The following is an 18,092-nucleotide window of genomic DNA, read 5'->3' as shown; positions in this document are numbered from 1 at the left end:
AGTTTCTACCTGCATTTGAGACTGCTATGCTATCACGTTGGCTACGTTGCTAGGTTAGCTTCTATTTTTTTTAGCTTCGCAAAGCTGAATATTATTAATCGTGTATTTACATGTTCATGGTTTAATAGTATTTTTGATCTTCTGTCTATCCATCCAGTCAGGGTTTTTTTAAATTTAGTTTCTATCTGCATTTGAGACTGCTATGCTATCACGTTGGCTACGTAGCTAGGTTAGCTTCTATTTTTTTTTAGCTTCGAAAAGCTGAATATTATTAATCGTGTATTTACATGTTCAGTCACTGTGAATGTCCATTTCGCGTTCTCGACTCTCATTTTCAAGAGGATATAGTATCTGAGGTGGTTTAAAATACAAATCCGTGATCCACAATAGAAAAAGGAGAGAGTGTGGAATCCAATGAGCCAGCTTGTACCTAAGTTACGGTCAGAGCGAAAAAAGATACGTCCTGCACTGCCTCTCAAGTCCTTCACTGTAACGTTCCTCATCTACGAATCTTTCATCCTCGCTCAAATTAATGGGGTAATCATCACTTTCTCGGTCCGAATCTCTCTCGCTCCATTGTAAACAACGGGGAATTGTGAGGAATACTAGCTCCTGTGACGTCACGCTACTTCCGCTACAGGCAAGGCTTTTTTTTTTTTATCAGCGAGCAAAAGTTGCCAACTTTATCGTCGATTTTCTCTACTAAATCCTTTCAGCAAAAATATGGCAATATCACGAAATGATCAAGTATGACACATAGAATGGATCTGCTATTCCCGTTTAGTGGTTCTTAAAGAAAGTTGCCATTTGAATGGACTCTAGTTGTGTGTTGTCAAAATAAAACCACTAAATACACATCCTCCAAGTCTGCTGAGTCCATCATCCCCCCCCCCCCCCCCCCCAGAGGCTGTAGCTCACACTTGTCTTCTTCTCGATGAACTTGCACAGATCCCTGTCATCCCGGAGGAGGTTTTCTTCACCAATGACTTCACTGAGGTGGCCAAGCTGGAGGAGGTCGATGCCAGCGGCGCTGCAGGCCTTGTGAGTTGAACCAAATAATCCAATTGCAAAAATAAACGTCGTAACCAGAGTAGCTAAAAAAGGCTTAAGTGTGTGAATGTGAGTGTGGATGTTGTCTGTCTATCTGTGTTGGCCCCGCGATGAGGTGGTGACTTGTCCAGGGTGTACCCCGCCTTCCGCCCGAATGCAGCTGAGACAGGCTCCAGCACCCCCCGCGACCCCAAAAGGGACAAGCGGTAGAAAATGGATGGATGGATATGAAATTTTGATGTTGTTTACTTGAGTCATATTGCAGTCTGCACATATCTTTTATGTATGACCGCCATTATATTGCAGTCTACACTTATCTCTTATGAGTGACCATGTACCAAATAAAATAGCTTCGAGGTCGGTAAGCACAACCAACATGATTCCGTACATTATCAGAATCAGAAATACTTTATTAATGAGGTGAACTGTCCAGTTTTGAGAAAATGAAAGGATTTAGAAAAATAGGGTAATATAGAATGTGCTTGTAAAAAAGTATAAGCGAGCCGCAAATGGCACCCGCGCCACACTTTGGACATGTTGGGGTTACAGTATGTGATGTTTTTGCAGGACTTTATCCCCCTGGTGGATCAGCAGCTTCTCTACACTTGCTGTCCATTTCTTGGTGAGTCTTTATTTTTTTTGTAATCTTTTCACGTCACGTGCTTTTTTTTTCCCCCCTGAACATTCCTACTGCCGCTCACCAGGCGAGTTCCGGAAGCTCCTCGCCGCCTTCGTGTCCGGAAGCAGCGCCAAGAGCGGGGGCGTCGTCCGCAAGATCACCCCGACGTCCGCCGAGCCCCGAGACGCGGCGGGCCCCCGGCGCTCGCAGCAGAAGCTGCAGGCCGACCTGGAGCAAGCCTTCTTCCACAACCAGCCGCCTTCTTTGAGACGCACGGTGGAGTTTGTGGCCGAGCGTGTCGGATCCAACGCCGTCAAGCACATGAAGTTGGTGTCGCGGAGAAGAACGTGTTGTTGCGTGGCGCTGGTTCTTACGAGGAGGCTCTTCGCAGGGCCACGTTAGTGAGGGAGTTGGTGGAGAAAGGGGAGAAGATGCTGAAAGATGGACTGCAGTCCGCCAAAGCCAACCCGTCCCAGCTCAATGAGTCCATCTGTGCTCAGCTGTGTGAGGCAGGACTGGAGGCGCTGACCAGAGCTAGCAGGTACTACACCTCTTTTCTTAGTCCCCTTAGTCTTTATCGCTAACTCAGAGCCAAACCACCTGCAGGTTTTGCTGTGAGAAGAGTCCAGAAGCCATCCAGACTTTGCTCCCTGATGAGACCTCCCCTGCTGTGAGTCCCCAAAAATACTTTCTTATTCAATCACCTGTCACAAAAAGGCCGCAAGTTTACTCGAAATTAGTTAACTAGTCGCTAGCTGGCAGCTAGTCTGCTGATCACTAGCTGCCAACTCTAGCATCAGTCGAAAACTGGCGTGTTAATCACTAACTGACGACTAGCACGCTAATTGCTAAGTAGCAACTAGACCACTAATTGCTAGCTGGCAACTAGTGCACAAATGGCTAGCTGGCAACTAGTCGGCTAATTACTGCTGACAAATAGCCCGCTAATCTTTAGTTGCCAACTAGACCACTAATTGCTAGTTGGCAACTAGTCGGGTAATTACTGCTGACAACTAGCACGCTAATCGCTAGTTCGCAACTAGACCACTAATTGCTAGTTGGCAACTAGTCGGGTAATTACTGCTGACAACTAGCACGCTAATCGCTAGTTCGCAACTAGACCACTAATTGCTAGCTGGCAACTAGTGCACAAATGGCTAGCTGGCAACTAGTTGGCTAATTACTGCTGACAACTAGCAAGCTGATTGCTAGTTTGCAACTAGACCATTAATTGCTAGCTGGTAACTAGTGCACAAATGGCTAGCTGGCAACTAGATCACTAATTGCTAGCTGGTAACTAGTGCACAAATGGCTAATTACGGCTGACAACTAGCATTCTGATTGCTAGTTTGCAACTAGACCACTAATTGCTAGCTGGTAACTAGTGCACAAATGGCTAATTACTGCTGACAACTAGCACGCTAATGCTATTTTGCAACTAGACCACTAATGGCTAGCTGGCAACAAGTTGGCTAATTACCGCTGACAACTAGCATGCTGATTGCTAGTTTGCAACTAGACCATTAATTGCTAGCTGGTAACTAGTGCACAAATGGCTAGCCGGCAACTAGATCACTAATTGCTAGCTGGTAACTAGTGCACAAATGGCTAATTACGGCTGACAACTAGCATGCTGATTGCTAGTTTGCAACTAGACCATTAATTGCTAGCTGGTAACTAGTGCACAAATGGCTCGCTGGCAACTAGACCACTAATTGCTAGCTGGTAACTAGTGCACAAATGGCTAATTACTGCTGACAACTAGCACGCTAATGCTATTTTGCAACTAGACCACTAATTGCTAGCTGGCAACAAGTTGGCTAATTACTGCTGACAACTAGCACACTGACGGTGAATTTTGTGTCCCTTTGTGTTTGAACTAAAACAGTATAATATTGTGCCTAAGCCCACTCAAAACCTAAAGTGCTACTTTCGATTGAATGGCACCTAGACCCAGCACACCTGTGCTCTTGTCTCACATATGCCTTTCATTGAAATGCTGCAACCAGGGCCTTTATTTACTCCTGCAGAGACAACCTGGGATTTGTCACGTGTAATTTGAGGTGGGGGAGTTATGTATGACATCCATCACTCCAAAAAGACTTGTATGTGTCTTTAGGTATTGGCCACGTCTGAAAACATAACCAAGCACCTTGCCACAGAAAAGGCCTGCAGCTGGCTGGCCGCTAACATCACAGGTAGACTTTACCGCACATTGAGCGTCTCGCCGCCATCACCGTGCCCACTTTCTGTCTCCGTCCTTTCTCCTCAGCGTTGATCCGGCGAGAATGGAAGTGCAAGTACGAGCACGTCAGGAAGAGTTTGGGGATCTCCTCCGCGCCTTCAGACTCGGCAGACGCGCGGCTCGCCGTTCACGAGCCGGTGGCTCCTGGTCTGTCAGTGAGCCCTAAAAGGAAGCCAGGTGGCGCCAGAGCGACGTCCTGTTCCCCTTGTTGCAGCCACAGCGCCCTGCTGCCCTCTGATGTCCTCATCATGATCAAGGTATGACGCTCATTTTTCTTCTTCTTTCCATGAAATGGAACGACAGCAGAGAGACCTGACTGTCGCCAACAGAGAGACTTGACTCTCGCCTACAGAGAGACTTGACTGTCGCCAACAATTGAAGTCTTTTGAACGCCTCTTTTAAGAGAATTCCTGTTATGGAAGACGTTTTCTATGCACATGCAAAGTGTGCAAAGCAGTAATCAGAGCAAAGGGCGGCTATTTTGAAGAAAATACGATACAAAACTAGGGATGTCCGATAATATCGGACTGCCGATATTATCGGCCGATAAATGCTTTAAAATGTAATATCGAAAATTATCGGTATCGGTTTCAAAATTATCGGTATCGGTTCCAAAAAGTAAAATGTAGGACTTTTTAAAAGGCCGCTGTGTACACGGACGTAGGGAGAAGTACAGAGCGGCAATAAACCTTAAAGGCACTGCCTTTGCGTGCCGGCCCAGTCACATAATATCTACGGCTTTTCACACACACGTGAATGCAAGTCATACTTTGGTCAACAGCCATACAGGTCACACTGAGGGTGACCGTATAAACAACTTTAACACTGTTACAAATATGCGCCACACTGTGAACCCACACCAAACAAGAATGACAAACACATTTCGGGAGAACATCCGCACCGAAACACAACATAAACACAACAGAACAAATACCCAGAACCCCTTGCAGCACTAACTCTTCCGGGACGTTACAATATACAATATAAGGGAGAGCATGTCCCAAATTCCAAGCTGCTGTTTTGAGGCATGTTAACAAAAATAATGCACTTTGTGACTTCAATAATAAAAATATGGCAGTGCCATGTTGGCATTTTTTTCCATAACTTGAGTTGATTTATTTTGGAAAACCTTGTTACATTGTTTAATGCATCCAGCGGGGCACCACAACAAAATTAGGCATAAAAATGTGTTCATTCCACGACTGTATATATCGTATCGGTTGATATCGGAATAAATAAGAGTTGGACAATATCGGAATATCGGATATCGGCAAAAAAGCCATTATCGGACATCTCTATACAAAACATGTTTTCAGTTATTTCACCTTTTTTGTGAAGTACATAACTCCACATGTGTTCATTCCTAGTTTTGATGTGACAATCTACAATGTAAATAGTCATGAAAATAAAGAAAACACATTGAATGAGAAGAAGGTGTGTCCAAACTTTTGGCCTGTACTGTATATATAATTTGTTTTAATTGTATATATTGAATTTTATTTATTTTTATTTGGATTCCCTTTTCGGGTTCATTATTCTAAAGCAGAGGTGTGTAAACTTTTTCCACTGAGGGCTGCACACTGAAAAATGAAAGCATGCGCGGGCCATTTTAATATTTTGAAAAAAAACAATACTTTATATATATATATATTTGTGTATATATATATATATATATATATATATATATATATATATATATATATATATATATATATATATATTTGTGTATATATATATATATATTTGTATATATATACTGTATATATATATATATGTATATATATACTGTATATATTTATATGTATATGTATGTATGTATGTATGTATATATACATATGTATGTATATATGTATATATATTTATATATGTATGTATATAATTATATATATATATATATTTATATATGTATGTATATATATATTTATATATGTATGTATATATGTGTGTGTATATATATATATATATATATATATATATATATATATATATATATATATATATATATATATATATATATATATATATATATATATATATATATATATATATATATATATATATATATATATATATATATATTTAATCTTTTGGGCTCCCCTCAAGTTTGGTCCCTGGGATCCAAAATGGCCTCTGTCATAAAAATGTTAAAAATAAGTCATTTTGATATTTTTAATTCAATGCTTGAATCTCTAGATCTAGATGAACTTCAGGGCTATCTGTCAGTATAGTTGTCTTAATTTTTTTGTACGTTTTATGCCTTTTTTGTCAAAACCCTATTTTTATTGGCAATAACACAAAATACGCAATATTTTCCCCAAAACTATGTTTGATGTGAAATAATTGAATCCTTAAACATGTCAATAATTCATAACAACATTGGTTTTAGGTAGGGATGTCCAATAATATCGGCCTGCCGATATTATCGGCCGATAAATGCGTTAAAATGTAATATCGGAAATTATCGGTATCGTTTTTTTTTTATTATCTATCGGGTTTTTTTGTTTGTTTTTAAAAAAAAAATTAAATCAACATAAAAAACACGAGATACACTTACAATTAGTGCACCAACCCAAAAAACCTCCCTCCCCCATTTACACTCATTCACACAAAAGGGTTGTTTCTTTCTGTTATCAATATTCTGCTTCCTACATTATATATCAATATATATCAATACAGTCTGCAAGGGATACAGTCCGTAAGCACACATGATTGTGCGTGCTGCTGGTCCACTAATAGTACTAACCTTTAACAGTTAATTTTACTCATTTTCATTCATTACTAGTTTCTATGTAACTGTTTTTATATTGTTTTACTTTCTTTATTATTCAAGAAAATGTTTTTAATTTAGTTATCTTATTTTATTTTATTTTTTAAAAAGTACCTTATCTTCACCATACCTGGTTGTCCAAATTAGGCATAATAATGTGTTAATTCCACGACTGCATATATCGGTTGATATCGGTATCGGTAATTAAAGAGTTGGACAATATCGGAATATCGGATATCGGCAAAAAGCCATTATAGGACATCCCTAGTTTTAGGTCATTATTTGTTAAGCAACAATAAAAAATGTTTATTTTTTTTTGAAGAAAAAAAGTCCCACTAAAATTATTTGGGATCCAAAAGGGCCCCAATTGTAAAAGTGTTAAAAGAGGTCATACATTTTATTTGTTTACTTTCAATGCTTAAATTTCTAGATCAACTTCAGATCTATCCGTTGATTATAAGTTTGTAATATTTTTTGATGTTTGTTTCATGCACTTTTTGTCAAAGAAGACAGTTTTTTACATGGCAAACACACAAAATCCATCCATCCATCCATTTGCTACCGCTTATTCCCTTCGGGGTCGCGGGGGGCGCTGGAGCCTATCTCAGCTACAATCGGGCGGAAGGCGGGGTACACCCTGGACAAGTCACCACCTCATCGCAGGGCCAACACAGATAGACAGACAACATTCACACACTAGGGCCAATTTAGTGTTGCCAATCAACCTATCCCCAGGTGCATGTCTTTGGAGGTGGGAGGAGGCCGGAGTACCCGGAGGGAACCCACGCAGTCACGGGGAGGACATGCAAACTCCACACAGAAAGATCCCGAGCCCGGGATTGAACTCAGGACTACTCAGGACCTTCGTATTGTGAGGCAGACGCACTAACCCCTCTTCCACCGTGCTGCCCAAACACACAAAATATACAATAATTTCCCCAAAAATATTTTAAAGGCCAATAATTGATGCGAAGTAATTAGAGCCTTGAATAGGTCAGTAAGTCCGCCCTGAGATGGGTAGGTTGTGAGTTCAAACCCTGGCCGGGTCATACCAAAGACTATAAAAATGGGAGCCATTACCTCCCTGCTTGGCACTCAGCATCAAGGGTTGGAATTGGGGGTTAAATCACCAAAAATGATTCCCGGGCGCGGCTACGCTGCTGCTCACTGCTCCCCTCACCTCCCAGGGGGTGATCAAGGGGATGGGTCAAATGCAGAGGACAAATTTCACCACACCTAGTGTGTGTGTGTGACAATCATTGCTACTTTAACTTTAATTCATAACAATATTTATTTTCATTAATTTATTTATTTTCATTAATTTTTATTTTATTTTATTTTTTTAGCAATCACAGCTATAAGGAAAAAACAGCCTGCATGACAGCTTTGTGTTATTACCTTGAATATTGCAAATTTTTCTTGTTAAATTTCACCTGTTTGCTCGAAGGGACAAGCGGTAGAAAATGGATGGATGGATGGATGCTCGATTATTCCACTTTTTTATGGGGTTTTTTCAACAGTATTTTTTAAAATGTGCCGCCAGCTGTTAAAAAATATCTGCGGGCCGCAAGCTTTATAAATCTAATCCATTATTATTATTATAATACAGTTTGGACACTTTGTTGTAAAGTGTAGTACTTTAAGTGTACACATCAGGTATTGTAATACAGGTACTTTTTGTTGTTTTATTCATACTTTTTATATCCATTAATGCATTTTATTATTACATAATATTTGTTTATGTTTTCCTATATTGTTAAAATGCAACCACATTTTTTTAGGTGAGGCATCATTTAAAGGAGCGATAAATACGGCACCGCCTTATTGAATGTTTACAATGACAACAACAACAAAACTTATAGCAATTATTTTTTAATAATTCCCACAAATCTCACCAGTAGTGTAACATTTATGTTATTTTTTTTGATGTAGTGATATTTATTTAAAATAAATGTTGTATTGGAGAAACAACGCCTCTTCACGATCCGGCTCTCTTCAAAGAGCCATAAATTCCATCATATTTATCACCTTTTGCTTGGAATTAGGGCTGCAACAACTAATCGATTAAAATCGATTATAAAAATAGTTGCCGATTAATTTAGTCATCGATTCGTTGGATCTATGCTATGCGCATGCGCAGAGGCTTTTTAAAAAAAAAAAAAACATTTTTTTATTTATTTATTTATTTAAAAAAAAAAAAAACTTTATTTATAAACTGCAACATGTACAAACAGCTGAGAAACAATAATCAAAATAAGTATGGTGCCAGTATTCTGTTTTTTTTCAATAAAATACTGGAAAGGATAGAAATGTAGTTTGTCTCTTTTATCCGATTATTAATCGATTAATCGAAGTAATAATCGACAGATTAATCGATTATCAAATTAATCGTTAGTTGCAGCCCTACTTGGAATATGTTTTCTAAGGACCGGAAATGATCCCTGAAGCTTTTTAATAACAAACTGAATGTACTTGCACTTGTTTCTAATGATTTGAATGTTAACCCTGAGAAAAAGAGGTTCTTAATCTCAATTCCTGGTCAAATAGGTTTTTTCAAATGCATCATTTTCAGGACTGGTTGAGCATCGCCGTGGGCCCCAGGACTGATGAGGAGCTGCCTAGTGGTTCTCAGCTTAGGAAACTTTTCCAGCAAGTGGGAGACACGCTGGCCTGCAAGAAGGTACGAGCACACTGGATTATTATTTCTGTGCTAGTTTGATCACACTGTACCCTTTTTTTTAAATTGTATTCTTGTAGTTCTCAACTGCATTGTCAGAGCAGATGCTGCTCAACTCCACGGTCCTACTGGCCTGCAAGCTCGGTGAGCCCGCAGTGACACATTTTTTTTACACTTTTACTGAAAGGTCCGTTGCAGTGTCTTCATGTTAGGGCTGGGAGATACGGCTGAAATCTGTATCACAATGTAAGTCTTTTACAAACCCCCAAACCCAGTGAAGTTGTCACGTTGTGTAAATGGTAAATAAAAAGAGAATACAACAAATCATTTTCAACTTATATTCAATTGAATGGACTGCAAAGACAAGATATTTAACGTTACAACTGGAAAACTTAGTTATTTTTTGCAAATATTAGCTCATTTGGAATTTGATGCCTGCGACATGTTTCAAAAAAGCTGGCACAAGTGGCAAGAAAGAGTGAGAAAGTTGAGGAATGCTCATCAAAGACTTATTTGGAACATCCCACAGGTGAGCAGGCTAATTGGGAACAGGTGGGTGCCATGATTGGGTATAAAAGCAGCTTCCATGAAATGCTCAAGTCATTCACAAACAAGGACGGGGCGAGGGTCAACTGTCAGTTTAGGCTGCTCGCCGGCTCCTTATCACCACTTCAAGATGGCGGCCCAATTTCTCGCGTCACAGCAGCCGATGCTGCGTCTCCTTATAAGATGTGCATGGTTCTATCGCCCAGCCCTCGTTCATGTGTTGACCCCCATGTGTGCTCAGTGTCTGCCGAGCTGCCCCTGCTGGCTCCTCCATCCAGCCACAGCCAGGGAGACCAGGGGGACTTCAGCGGGAGTCCTGGTCCTGGTTCTGGTTCTGGGTCCGAGCCTTCCGTCAGAGCCCTGCTGGAGCAGCTCAGCCGAATGTGGGAGGAAAACTGCTGTGACCGCGCTCCCGTCCACCTGCTCTTCTCCCCACTCGTCGTCACCGCCGTGCTGACGGCCGGTGACACCCAGGTACGATTGTCATACCAATCTTCATTAAGTATGTCTTTGCACGTACAGATTGATAAACATTGACTTCAGGGAGGGGGGCGTGAGAGGCAGTAGCGTATATGTTGACACTTACAGATAGATAAACATTGACTTCAGGGAGGGGGGCGTGAGAGGCAGTAGCGTGTATGTTGACACAGATTGATAAACATTGACTTCAGGGAGGGGGGCGTGAGAGGCAGTAGCGTATATGTTGACACTTACAGATAGATAAACATTGACTTCAGGGAGGGGGCGTGAGAGGCAGTAGCGTATATGTTGACACTTACAGATAGATAAACATTGACTTCAGGGAGGGGGCGTGAGAGGCAGTAGCGTATATGTTGACACTTACAGATGGATAAACATTGACTTCAGGGAGGGGGGCGTGAGAGGCAGTAGCGTATATGTTGACACTTACAGATAGATAAACATTGACTTCAGGGAGGGGGCGTGAGAGGCAGTAGCGTATATGTTGACACTTACAGATAGATAAACATTGACTTCAGGGAGGGGGGCGTGAGAGGCAGTAGCGTGTATGTTGACACAGATTGATAAACATTGACTTCAGGGAGGGGGGCGTGAGAGGCAGTAGCGTATATGTTGACACTTACAGATAGATAAACATTGACTTCAGGGAGGGGGCGTGAGAGGCAGTAGCGTATATGTTGACACTTACAGATAGATAAACATTGACTTCAGGGAGGGGGCGTGAGAGGCAGTAGCGTATATGTTGACACTTACAGATGGATAAACATTGACTTCAGGGAGGGGGCGTGAGAGGCAGTAGCGTATATGTTGACACTTACAGATAGATAAACATTGACTCCAGGGAGGGGGCGTGAGAGGCAATAGCGTATATGTTGACACTTACAGATAGATAAACATTGACTTCAGGGAGGGGGGCGTGAGAGGCAGTAGCGTATATGTTGACACTTACAGATAGATAAACATTGACTTCAGGGAGGGGGGCGTGAGAGGCAGTAGCGTATATGTTGACACTTACAGATAGATAAACATTGACTCCAGGGAGGGGGGTGTGAGAGGCAGTAGCGTATATGTTGACACTTACAGATAGATAAACATTGACTTCAGGGAGGGGGGCGTGAGAGGCAGTAGCGTATATGTTGACACTTACAGATTGATAAACATTGCCTTAGGGAGGGGGGTGTGAGAGGCAGTAGCGTATATGTTGACACTTACAGATAGATAAACATTGACTCCAGGGAGGGGGGCGTGAGAGGCAATAGCGTATATGTTGACACTTACAGATAGATAAACATTGACTTCAGGGAGGGGGGCGTGAGAGGCAGTACCGTATATGTTGACACTTACAGATAGATAAACATTGACTACAGGGAGGGGGGCGTGAGAGGCAGTAGCGTATATGTTGACACTTACAGATAGATAAACATTGACTTCAGGGAGGGGGGCGTGAGAGGCAGTAGCGTATATGTTGACACTTACAGATAGATAAACATTGACTTCAGGGAGGGGGGCGTGAGAGGCAGTAGCGTATATGTTGACACTTACAGATAGATAAACATTGACTTCAGGGAGGGGGGCGTGAGAGGCAGTAGCATATATGTTGACACTTACAGATAGATAAACATTGACTTCAGGGAGGGGGGCGTGAGAGGCAGTAGCGTATATGTTGACACTTACAGATAGTTAAACATTGACTTCAGGGAGGGGGCGTGAGAGGCAGTAGCGTACCTGTATATGTTGACACTTACAGATAGATAAACATTGACTCCAGGGAGGGGGGCGTGAGAGGCAGTAGCGTATATGTTGACACTTACAGATAGATAAACATTGACTTCAGGGAGGGGGGCGTGAGAGGCAGTAGCGTATATGTTGACACTTACAGATAGATAAACATTGACTTCAGGGAGGGGGGGCGTGAGAGGCAGTAGCGTATATGTTGACACTTACAGATAGATAAACATTGACTTCAGGGAGGGGGGCGTGAGAGGCAGTAGCGTATATGTTGACACTTACAGATAGAGAAACACTGACTTCAGGGAGGGGGCGTGAGAGGCAGTAGCGTATATGTTGACACTTACAGATAGATAAACATTGACTTCAGGGAGGGGGGCGTGAGAGGCAGTAGCGTATATCTTGACACATACGGATGTATAAACAAATAAAAATTAACTTCAGGGGGCATGAAAGGCAATAGCGTATACTTTGGCACGTACAGAATGATAAATAAACATTCACTTCAAGGGGGCGTGAGAGGCAATAGTGTATATCTTGGCACGTACAGATCGATAAATAAACATCCAATTCGAGGTGGGCGTGAGAGGCAATAGTGTATATCTTGACACTTACAGATAGATAACTAAACATTCACTTTAGGGGGGTCGTGAGAGACAATAGTGTATATCTTGACACTTACAGATAGATAACTAAACATTCACTTTGGGGGGGGGGGGCGTGAGAGACAATAGTGTATATCTTGACACTTACAGATAGATAAATAAACATTCACCTCATGGGGGCATGAGCGACATTAGTGTATATCTTGACACTTACAGATTGATAAATTAACATTGATTTCCGGGGGGGGGCGTGAGAGGCAGTAGCATATATTTTGACACATACAGATACACAAATAAATAAACATTCACTTCAGGGGGTATGAAAGGCAATAGCGTATACCTTGGCACGTACAAATTGATGAATAAACATTCACTTCAGGGGGGGCGTGAGAGGCAATAGCGTATGTCTTTACATGTACAGATTGATAAATAAACAATCACTTCAGGGGGCATGAAAGGCAATAGCGTATACCTTGGCACGTACAGATTGATGAATAAACATTCACTTCAGGGGGCATGAGAGGCAATAGCGTATGTCTTTACATGTACAGATTGATAAATAAACATTCACTTCGGGGGGCGTGAGAGGCAATAGCGTATGTCTTTACATGTACAGATTGATAAATAAACATTCCCTTCGGGGGGCGTGACAGGCAATAGCGTATATCTTGACACTACAGATAAATAGACATTCACTTTAAGGGGGGCATGAGAGGCAGTAGCGTACATCTTGACACATACAGATACATAAATAAACAAACATTAACTTCAGGGGGCATGAAAGGCAATAGCGATACCTTGGCACGTACAGATTGTTATTAAAAAATCACTTCAGGCACATTCACTTCAGGGGGGGCGTGAGAGGCAATAGTGTATATCTTGGCACGTACAGATTGATAAATAAACATTCACTTCGGGGTGGGCATGAGAGGCAAAAGTGTATATCTTGACACTTACAGATTGATAAATAAACATTCACTTCGGGGGGGCGTGAGAGGCAAAAGTGTATATCTTGACACTTACAGATAGATAAATAAACATTCACTTGATGGGGGCATGAGCGACATTAGTGTATATCTTGACACTTACAGATTGATAAATAAACATTGATTTCCGGGGGGGGGTGAGAGGCAGTAGCATATATTTTGACACATACAGATACATAAATAAATAAACATTAACTTCAGGGGGGATGAAAGGCAGTAGCGATACCTTGGCATGTACAGATTGATAAATAAAGATTCACTTCGGGGGTGGGTGGGGTGTGAGAGGCAATAGTTTATATCTTGACACGTATAGATAGATGAATAAACATTCACTTCAAGGGGGGCATGAGAGGCAATAGCATATATCTTGACACTTACAGATATATAAACATTTACTTCGGGGGGCGTGAGAAGCAATAGTGTATATCTTGACACTTACAGATACATAAATAAACATTTACTTCGGGGGGCGTGAGAGGCAATAGTGTATATCTTGACACTTACAGATACATGAATAAACATTTACTTCGGGGGGGCGTGAGAGGCAATAGTGTATATCTTGACACTTACAGATACATAAATAAACATTTACTTCGGGGGGCGTGAGAGGCAATAGTGTGTATCTTGACACTTACAGATAGATAAATAAACATTGACTTTGGGGGAGGGGGGTGTGAAAAAAATGATGTTCCCTTGAAAAATGTAAATGTACAAAAGTTGTGGGGGGGCGTGAGGTGTACGGGGAAAAGGGACGTCAGAGGGAATGGCGTAATATAATTTCTAGAACTATCTTGACACATACAGATGAAAAAATCAACACAAACCTTTTGTGACGTCAAATAATTGAGAACTACTAACTTGTCTCTTTAGTGGAACAACTTCCTGTTTTTGGTGCGGAGGCTCGTTGCTGGCGGACTTTTATCCGAGGAGGACGTCCTCTCCCACTGGGCCAAACTCACCAAGCAGGTGAGAGTCACTCACCTTCATCAGCAAGTCCAGGTGTCCTCATCATTGACCCCGCCCACTTTTTTTCTGTTCCCGCTCCCTTTCCTCAGGAGCTGATGCAGAAGTTCCATCTTCAGTCTGAGATGGACGCGCCTCTGCTGCAGAGTCCGAGAGACGTGCTGCAGCTCTCCAAGCAGACAGTAGAGGGCGCCACATGACAAGCACGTATTGAAGCTTCTTTCACTCGCTGCCTTTTAAGCCATTTAGTGGTCAGTTGCATGAATGCAACAATGCATTTGTGGTTGTCTTTGTTCACGTTGAACAAGCATTGTGCTCATTTTGCTTCCCCCACCCCAAAAAATAATGTTTTAATTTTGTCACACATGTATGTGATGAAAATAAAAATAAAGAGAAACTACGTCATATTAAATCATTGACTTTTTTTATTTTATTTATCATCGCCATAACCGTGAAAAAGAAACTTTCCCCTATATCAGTGGTCCCCAACCACCGGGCCGCGGCCCGGTACCGGTCCGCGGACGAATTGGTACCGGGCCGCACGACAATTTAAAAAAAACAAAAAAAAAAAACTTTTTTTTTTTTTTTAATTTAATGAAATCAACATAAAAAACACAATATATACATCCTATATCGGTCTGCCGATATTATCGGCCGATAAATGCGTTAAAATGTAATATCGGAAATTATCGGTATTGTTTTTTTTATTATCAGTATCGTTTTGTTTTTTTTAATTTAATGAAATCAACATAAAAACACAATATATACATCCTATATCAATATAGATCAATACAGCCTGCCTGCAGGGATACAGTCCGTAAGCACACATGATTGTATTTATGTGTAAAAATTTTTTTTTTTTTTTTTTAATGAAATCAACCTAAACAACACAATATATACATCCTATATCAATATAGATCAATACAGCCTGCAGGGATACAGTCCGTAAGCACACATGATTGTATTTATGTAAAAAAAAAAAAAAAAAAAATTTTTTATTTTTTTTAATGAAATCAACATAAAAAACACAATATATACATCCTATATCAATATAGACCAATACAGCCTGCAGGGATACAGTCCGTAAGCACACATGATTGTATTTATTTATGTAAAAAAAAAAAAAATTTTTTTTTTTTTTTTTTTTTTTTAATGAAATCAACATAAAAAACACAATATATACATTCTATATCAATATAGATCAATACAGCCTGCAGGGATACAGTCCGTAAGCACACATGATTGTATTTGTGAGTTTTCCTTGCCCGTATGTGGGCTCTGTACCGAGGATGTCGTTGTGGCTTGTACAGCCCTTTGAGACACTTGTGATTTAGGGCTATATAAATAAACATTGATTGATGATTGATTGATATTTATTTATGTAAAAAAATTTTTATTTTTTTTTAAATACCCCCCCGGTCCGCGGGACAAATTTTCAAGCGTTGACCGGTCCGCAGCTACAAAAAGGTTGGGGACCACTGCCCTATATGACTTTTTTAAGATCATAGCAAATATAAGGCTGTAGATATCCACAATGTATCCCATCAGACATCACGTTTTTTTAAATGATGCTTGAGTGCAGTTACGCTACCGGCCGGGTAAAAATTTGATTAATTCCAAAACTTTTTTTAACGTTTTATTTTACAGCTGCACACTATCAAATTGTAAATATGAATATTGCCAATATAATAATACGAAATAATAAAATACATTTAAATCAGTTAAGTTTTAATCATGAGCATTACTAACAAGCCAAGCATTAATACATTTTTAATAAAACAAAGTCCAGCTATATTAACTAGCAGCAATCTTACAAATAAAATCAATAAATGCAAATTAAAAAATTGCATAGATAAAAACGAGCATTGAAATGCAACAATATAAAATGATACAAATATAAGTAATAGATTTAATAAAGAATTATGCAACTTACTAATTGGCAACAATAAAAAACAGATATTTTTTCAGATAAAAGTATGCAATACATTATAAAAACTAACATCTTGCAGCAATCTTACACATACTGTACAAATAATGAGAAAAAAATATTAGTGCTGTTAGATAAAAATGAGCATTAACTTGCAACAATGATATTACATATTTACAATTTTTAAGTAAAGTACATTAAAATATACAAATAATTGGCAACAATATTATAGAGACAGATGTTTTTTTAAATCCATAGAAAACATTGTAAATACAAACATTATCTAGCAGCAATTTTATAAATACCAATCAAAAATAATTTGAAAAAATATTAATTCAGTTTGATAAAAATGAGTATTAACTTGCAACTAGAGATGTCCGATAATATCGGTCTGCCGATATTATCGGCCGATAAATGCGTTAAAATGTAATATCGGAAATTATCGGTATCGGTTTTTTTATCATCAGTATCGGGTTGTTTTTTTTAATTTATTTATTTTTTATTATTAAATCCACATAAAAAACACAAGATACACTTACAATTAGTGCACCAACCCAAAAAACCTCCCTCCCCCATTTACACTCATTCACACAAAAGGGTTGTTTCTTTCTGTTATTAATATTCTGCTTCCTACATTATATATCAATATATATCAATACAGTCTGCAAGGGATACAGTCCGTAAGCACACATGATTGTGCGTGCTGCTGCTCCACTAATAGTACTAACCTTTAACAGTTAATTTTACTCATTTTCATTCATTACTAGTTTCTATGTAACTGTTTTTATATTGTTTTACTTTCTTTATTATTCAAGAAAATGTTTTTAATTTATTTATCTTATTTTATTTGATTCATTTTTTTAAAAAGTACCTTATCTTCACCATACCTGGTTGTCCAAATTAGGCATAATAATGTGTTAATTCCACGACTGTATATATCGGTTGATATCGGTATCGGTTGATATCGGTATCGGTAATTAAAGAGTTGGACAATATCGGCATATCGGATATCGGCAAAAAGCCATTATCGGACATCCCTACTTGCAACAATAATATCAAATATTACAAATTTAAAATAACAAAAATAAATTTTAAGAAAAAAATTGAGCATTGCTATCCAGCAACAACAATAATAATAGTACATGCAGATATTTTTTGGGGGGGATAATCTAGCAAGACAAGAATGGGAGGTGTTTAGGGCACGTCTGACCGGTAGGAGGCCACGGGCAAGACCGAGGACACATTTGGAAGACTTTGTATCTCACCTGGCCTGGGAAGGCCTCGGGATCCCCTGGAAGGAGTTGGACCAAGTGGCTGGGGAGAGGGAAGTCTGGGATATTCTGCTTAGGCTGCTGCCCCCGCGACCCCACCTCGGGTAAGCCGAAGAAAATGGATGGATGGCGATTTAAAAAAAATAAATAAATAATGCACATTACCAATTGGCAACAACAATATAAAACATATATTTTGTTTTTAGATAAAAGCATTCATGCAATACA

The 18,092-nt window shown here is 39.8% G+C and overlaps 1 protein-coding gene across 1 annotated transcript in view; it reads left to right on the top strand.

Annotated features, from left to right (window-relative positions):
- The window catches only part of LOC133646011 (codanin-1-like), a 43,430-nt gene extending 28,368 nt beyond the window's left edge, over positions 1 to 15,062 (top strand). Inside the window, exons 16-27 of the mRNA XM_062040950.1 lie at positions 949 to 1,041; positions 1,618 to 1,672; positions 1,755 to 1,995; positions 2,061 to 2,210; positions 2,276 to 2,339; positions 3,789 to 3,867; positions 3,942 to 4,171; positions 9,254 to 9,361; positions 9,439 to 9,502; positions 10,146 to 10,378; positions 14,574 to 14,669; positions 14,759 to 15,062. Of these exons, the coding sequence (XP_061896934.1) occupies positions 949 to 1,041; positions 1,618 to 1,672; positions 1,755 to 1,995; positions 2,061 to 2,210; positions 2,276 to 2,339; positions 3,789 to 3,867; positions 3,942 to 4,171; positions 9,254 to 9,361; positions 9,439 to 9,502; positions 10,146 to 10,378; positions 14,574 to 14,669; positions 14,759 to 14,866 (1,521 nt within the window). The 3' untranslated portion in view covers positions 14,867 to 15,062. The remainder of the gene's footprint in view (positions 1 to 948; positions 1,042 to 1,617; positions 1,673 to 1,754; positions 1,996 to 2,060; positions 2,211 to 2,275; positions 2,340 to 3,788; positions 3,868 to 3,941; positions 4,172 to 9,253; positions 9,362 to 9,438; positions 9,503 to 10,145; positions 10,379 to 14,573; positions 14,670 to 14,758) is intronic.
- The last annotated feature ends 3,030 nt before the right edge of the window (positions 15,063 to 18,092 follow it).

This window comes from Entelurus aequoreus, linkage group LG03 (genome assembly GCF_033978785.1).
Source record: "Entelurus aequoreus isolate RoL-2023_Sb linkage group LG03, RoL_Eaeq_v1.1, whole genome shotgun sequence".
NCBI lineage: Eukaryota > Metazoa > Chordata > Actinopteri > Syngnathiformes > Syngnathidae > Entelurus > Entelurus aequoreus.
Note: the sequence above shows the minus strand (reverse complement) of the source record. Positions and strands in the feature narration are given on the sequence as shown.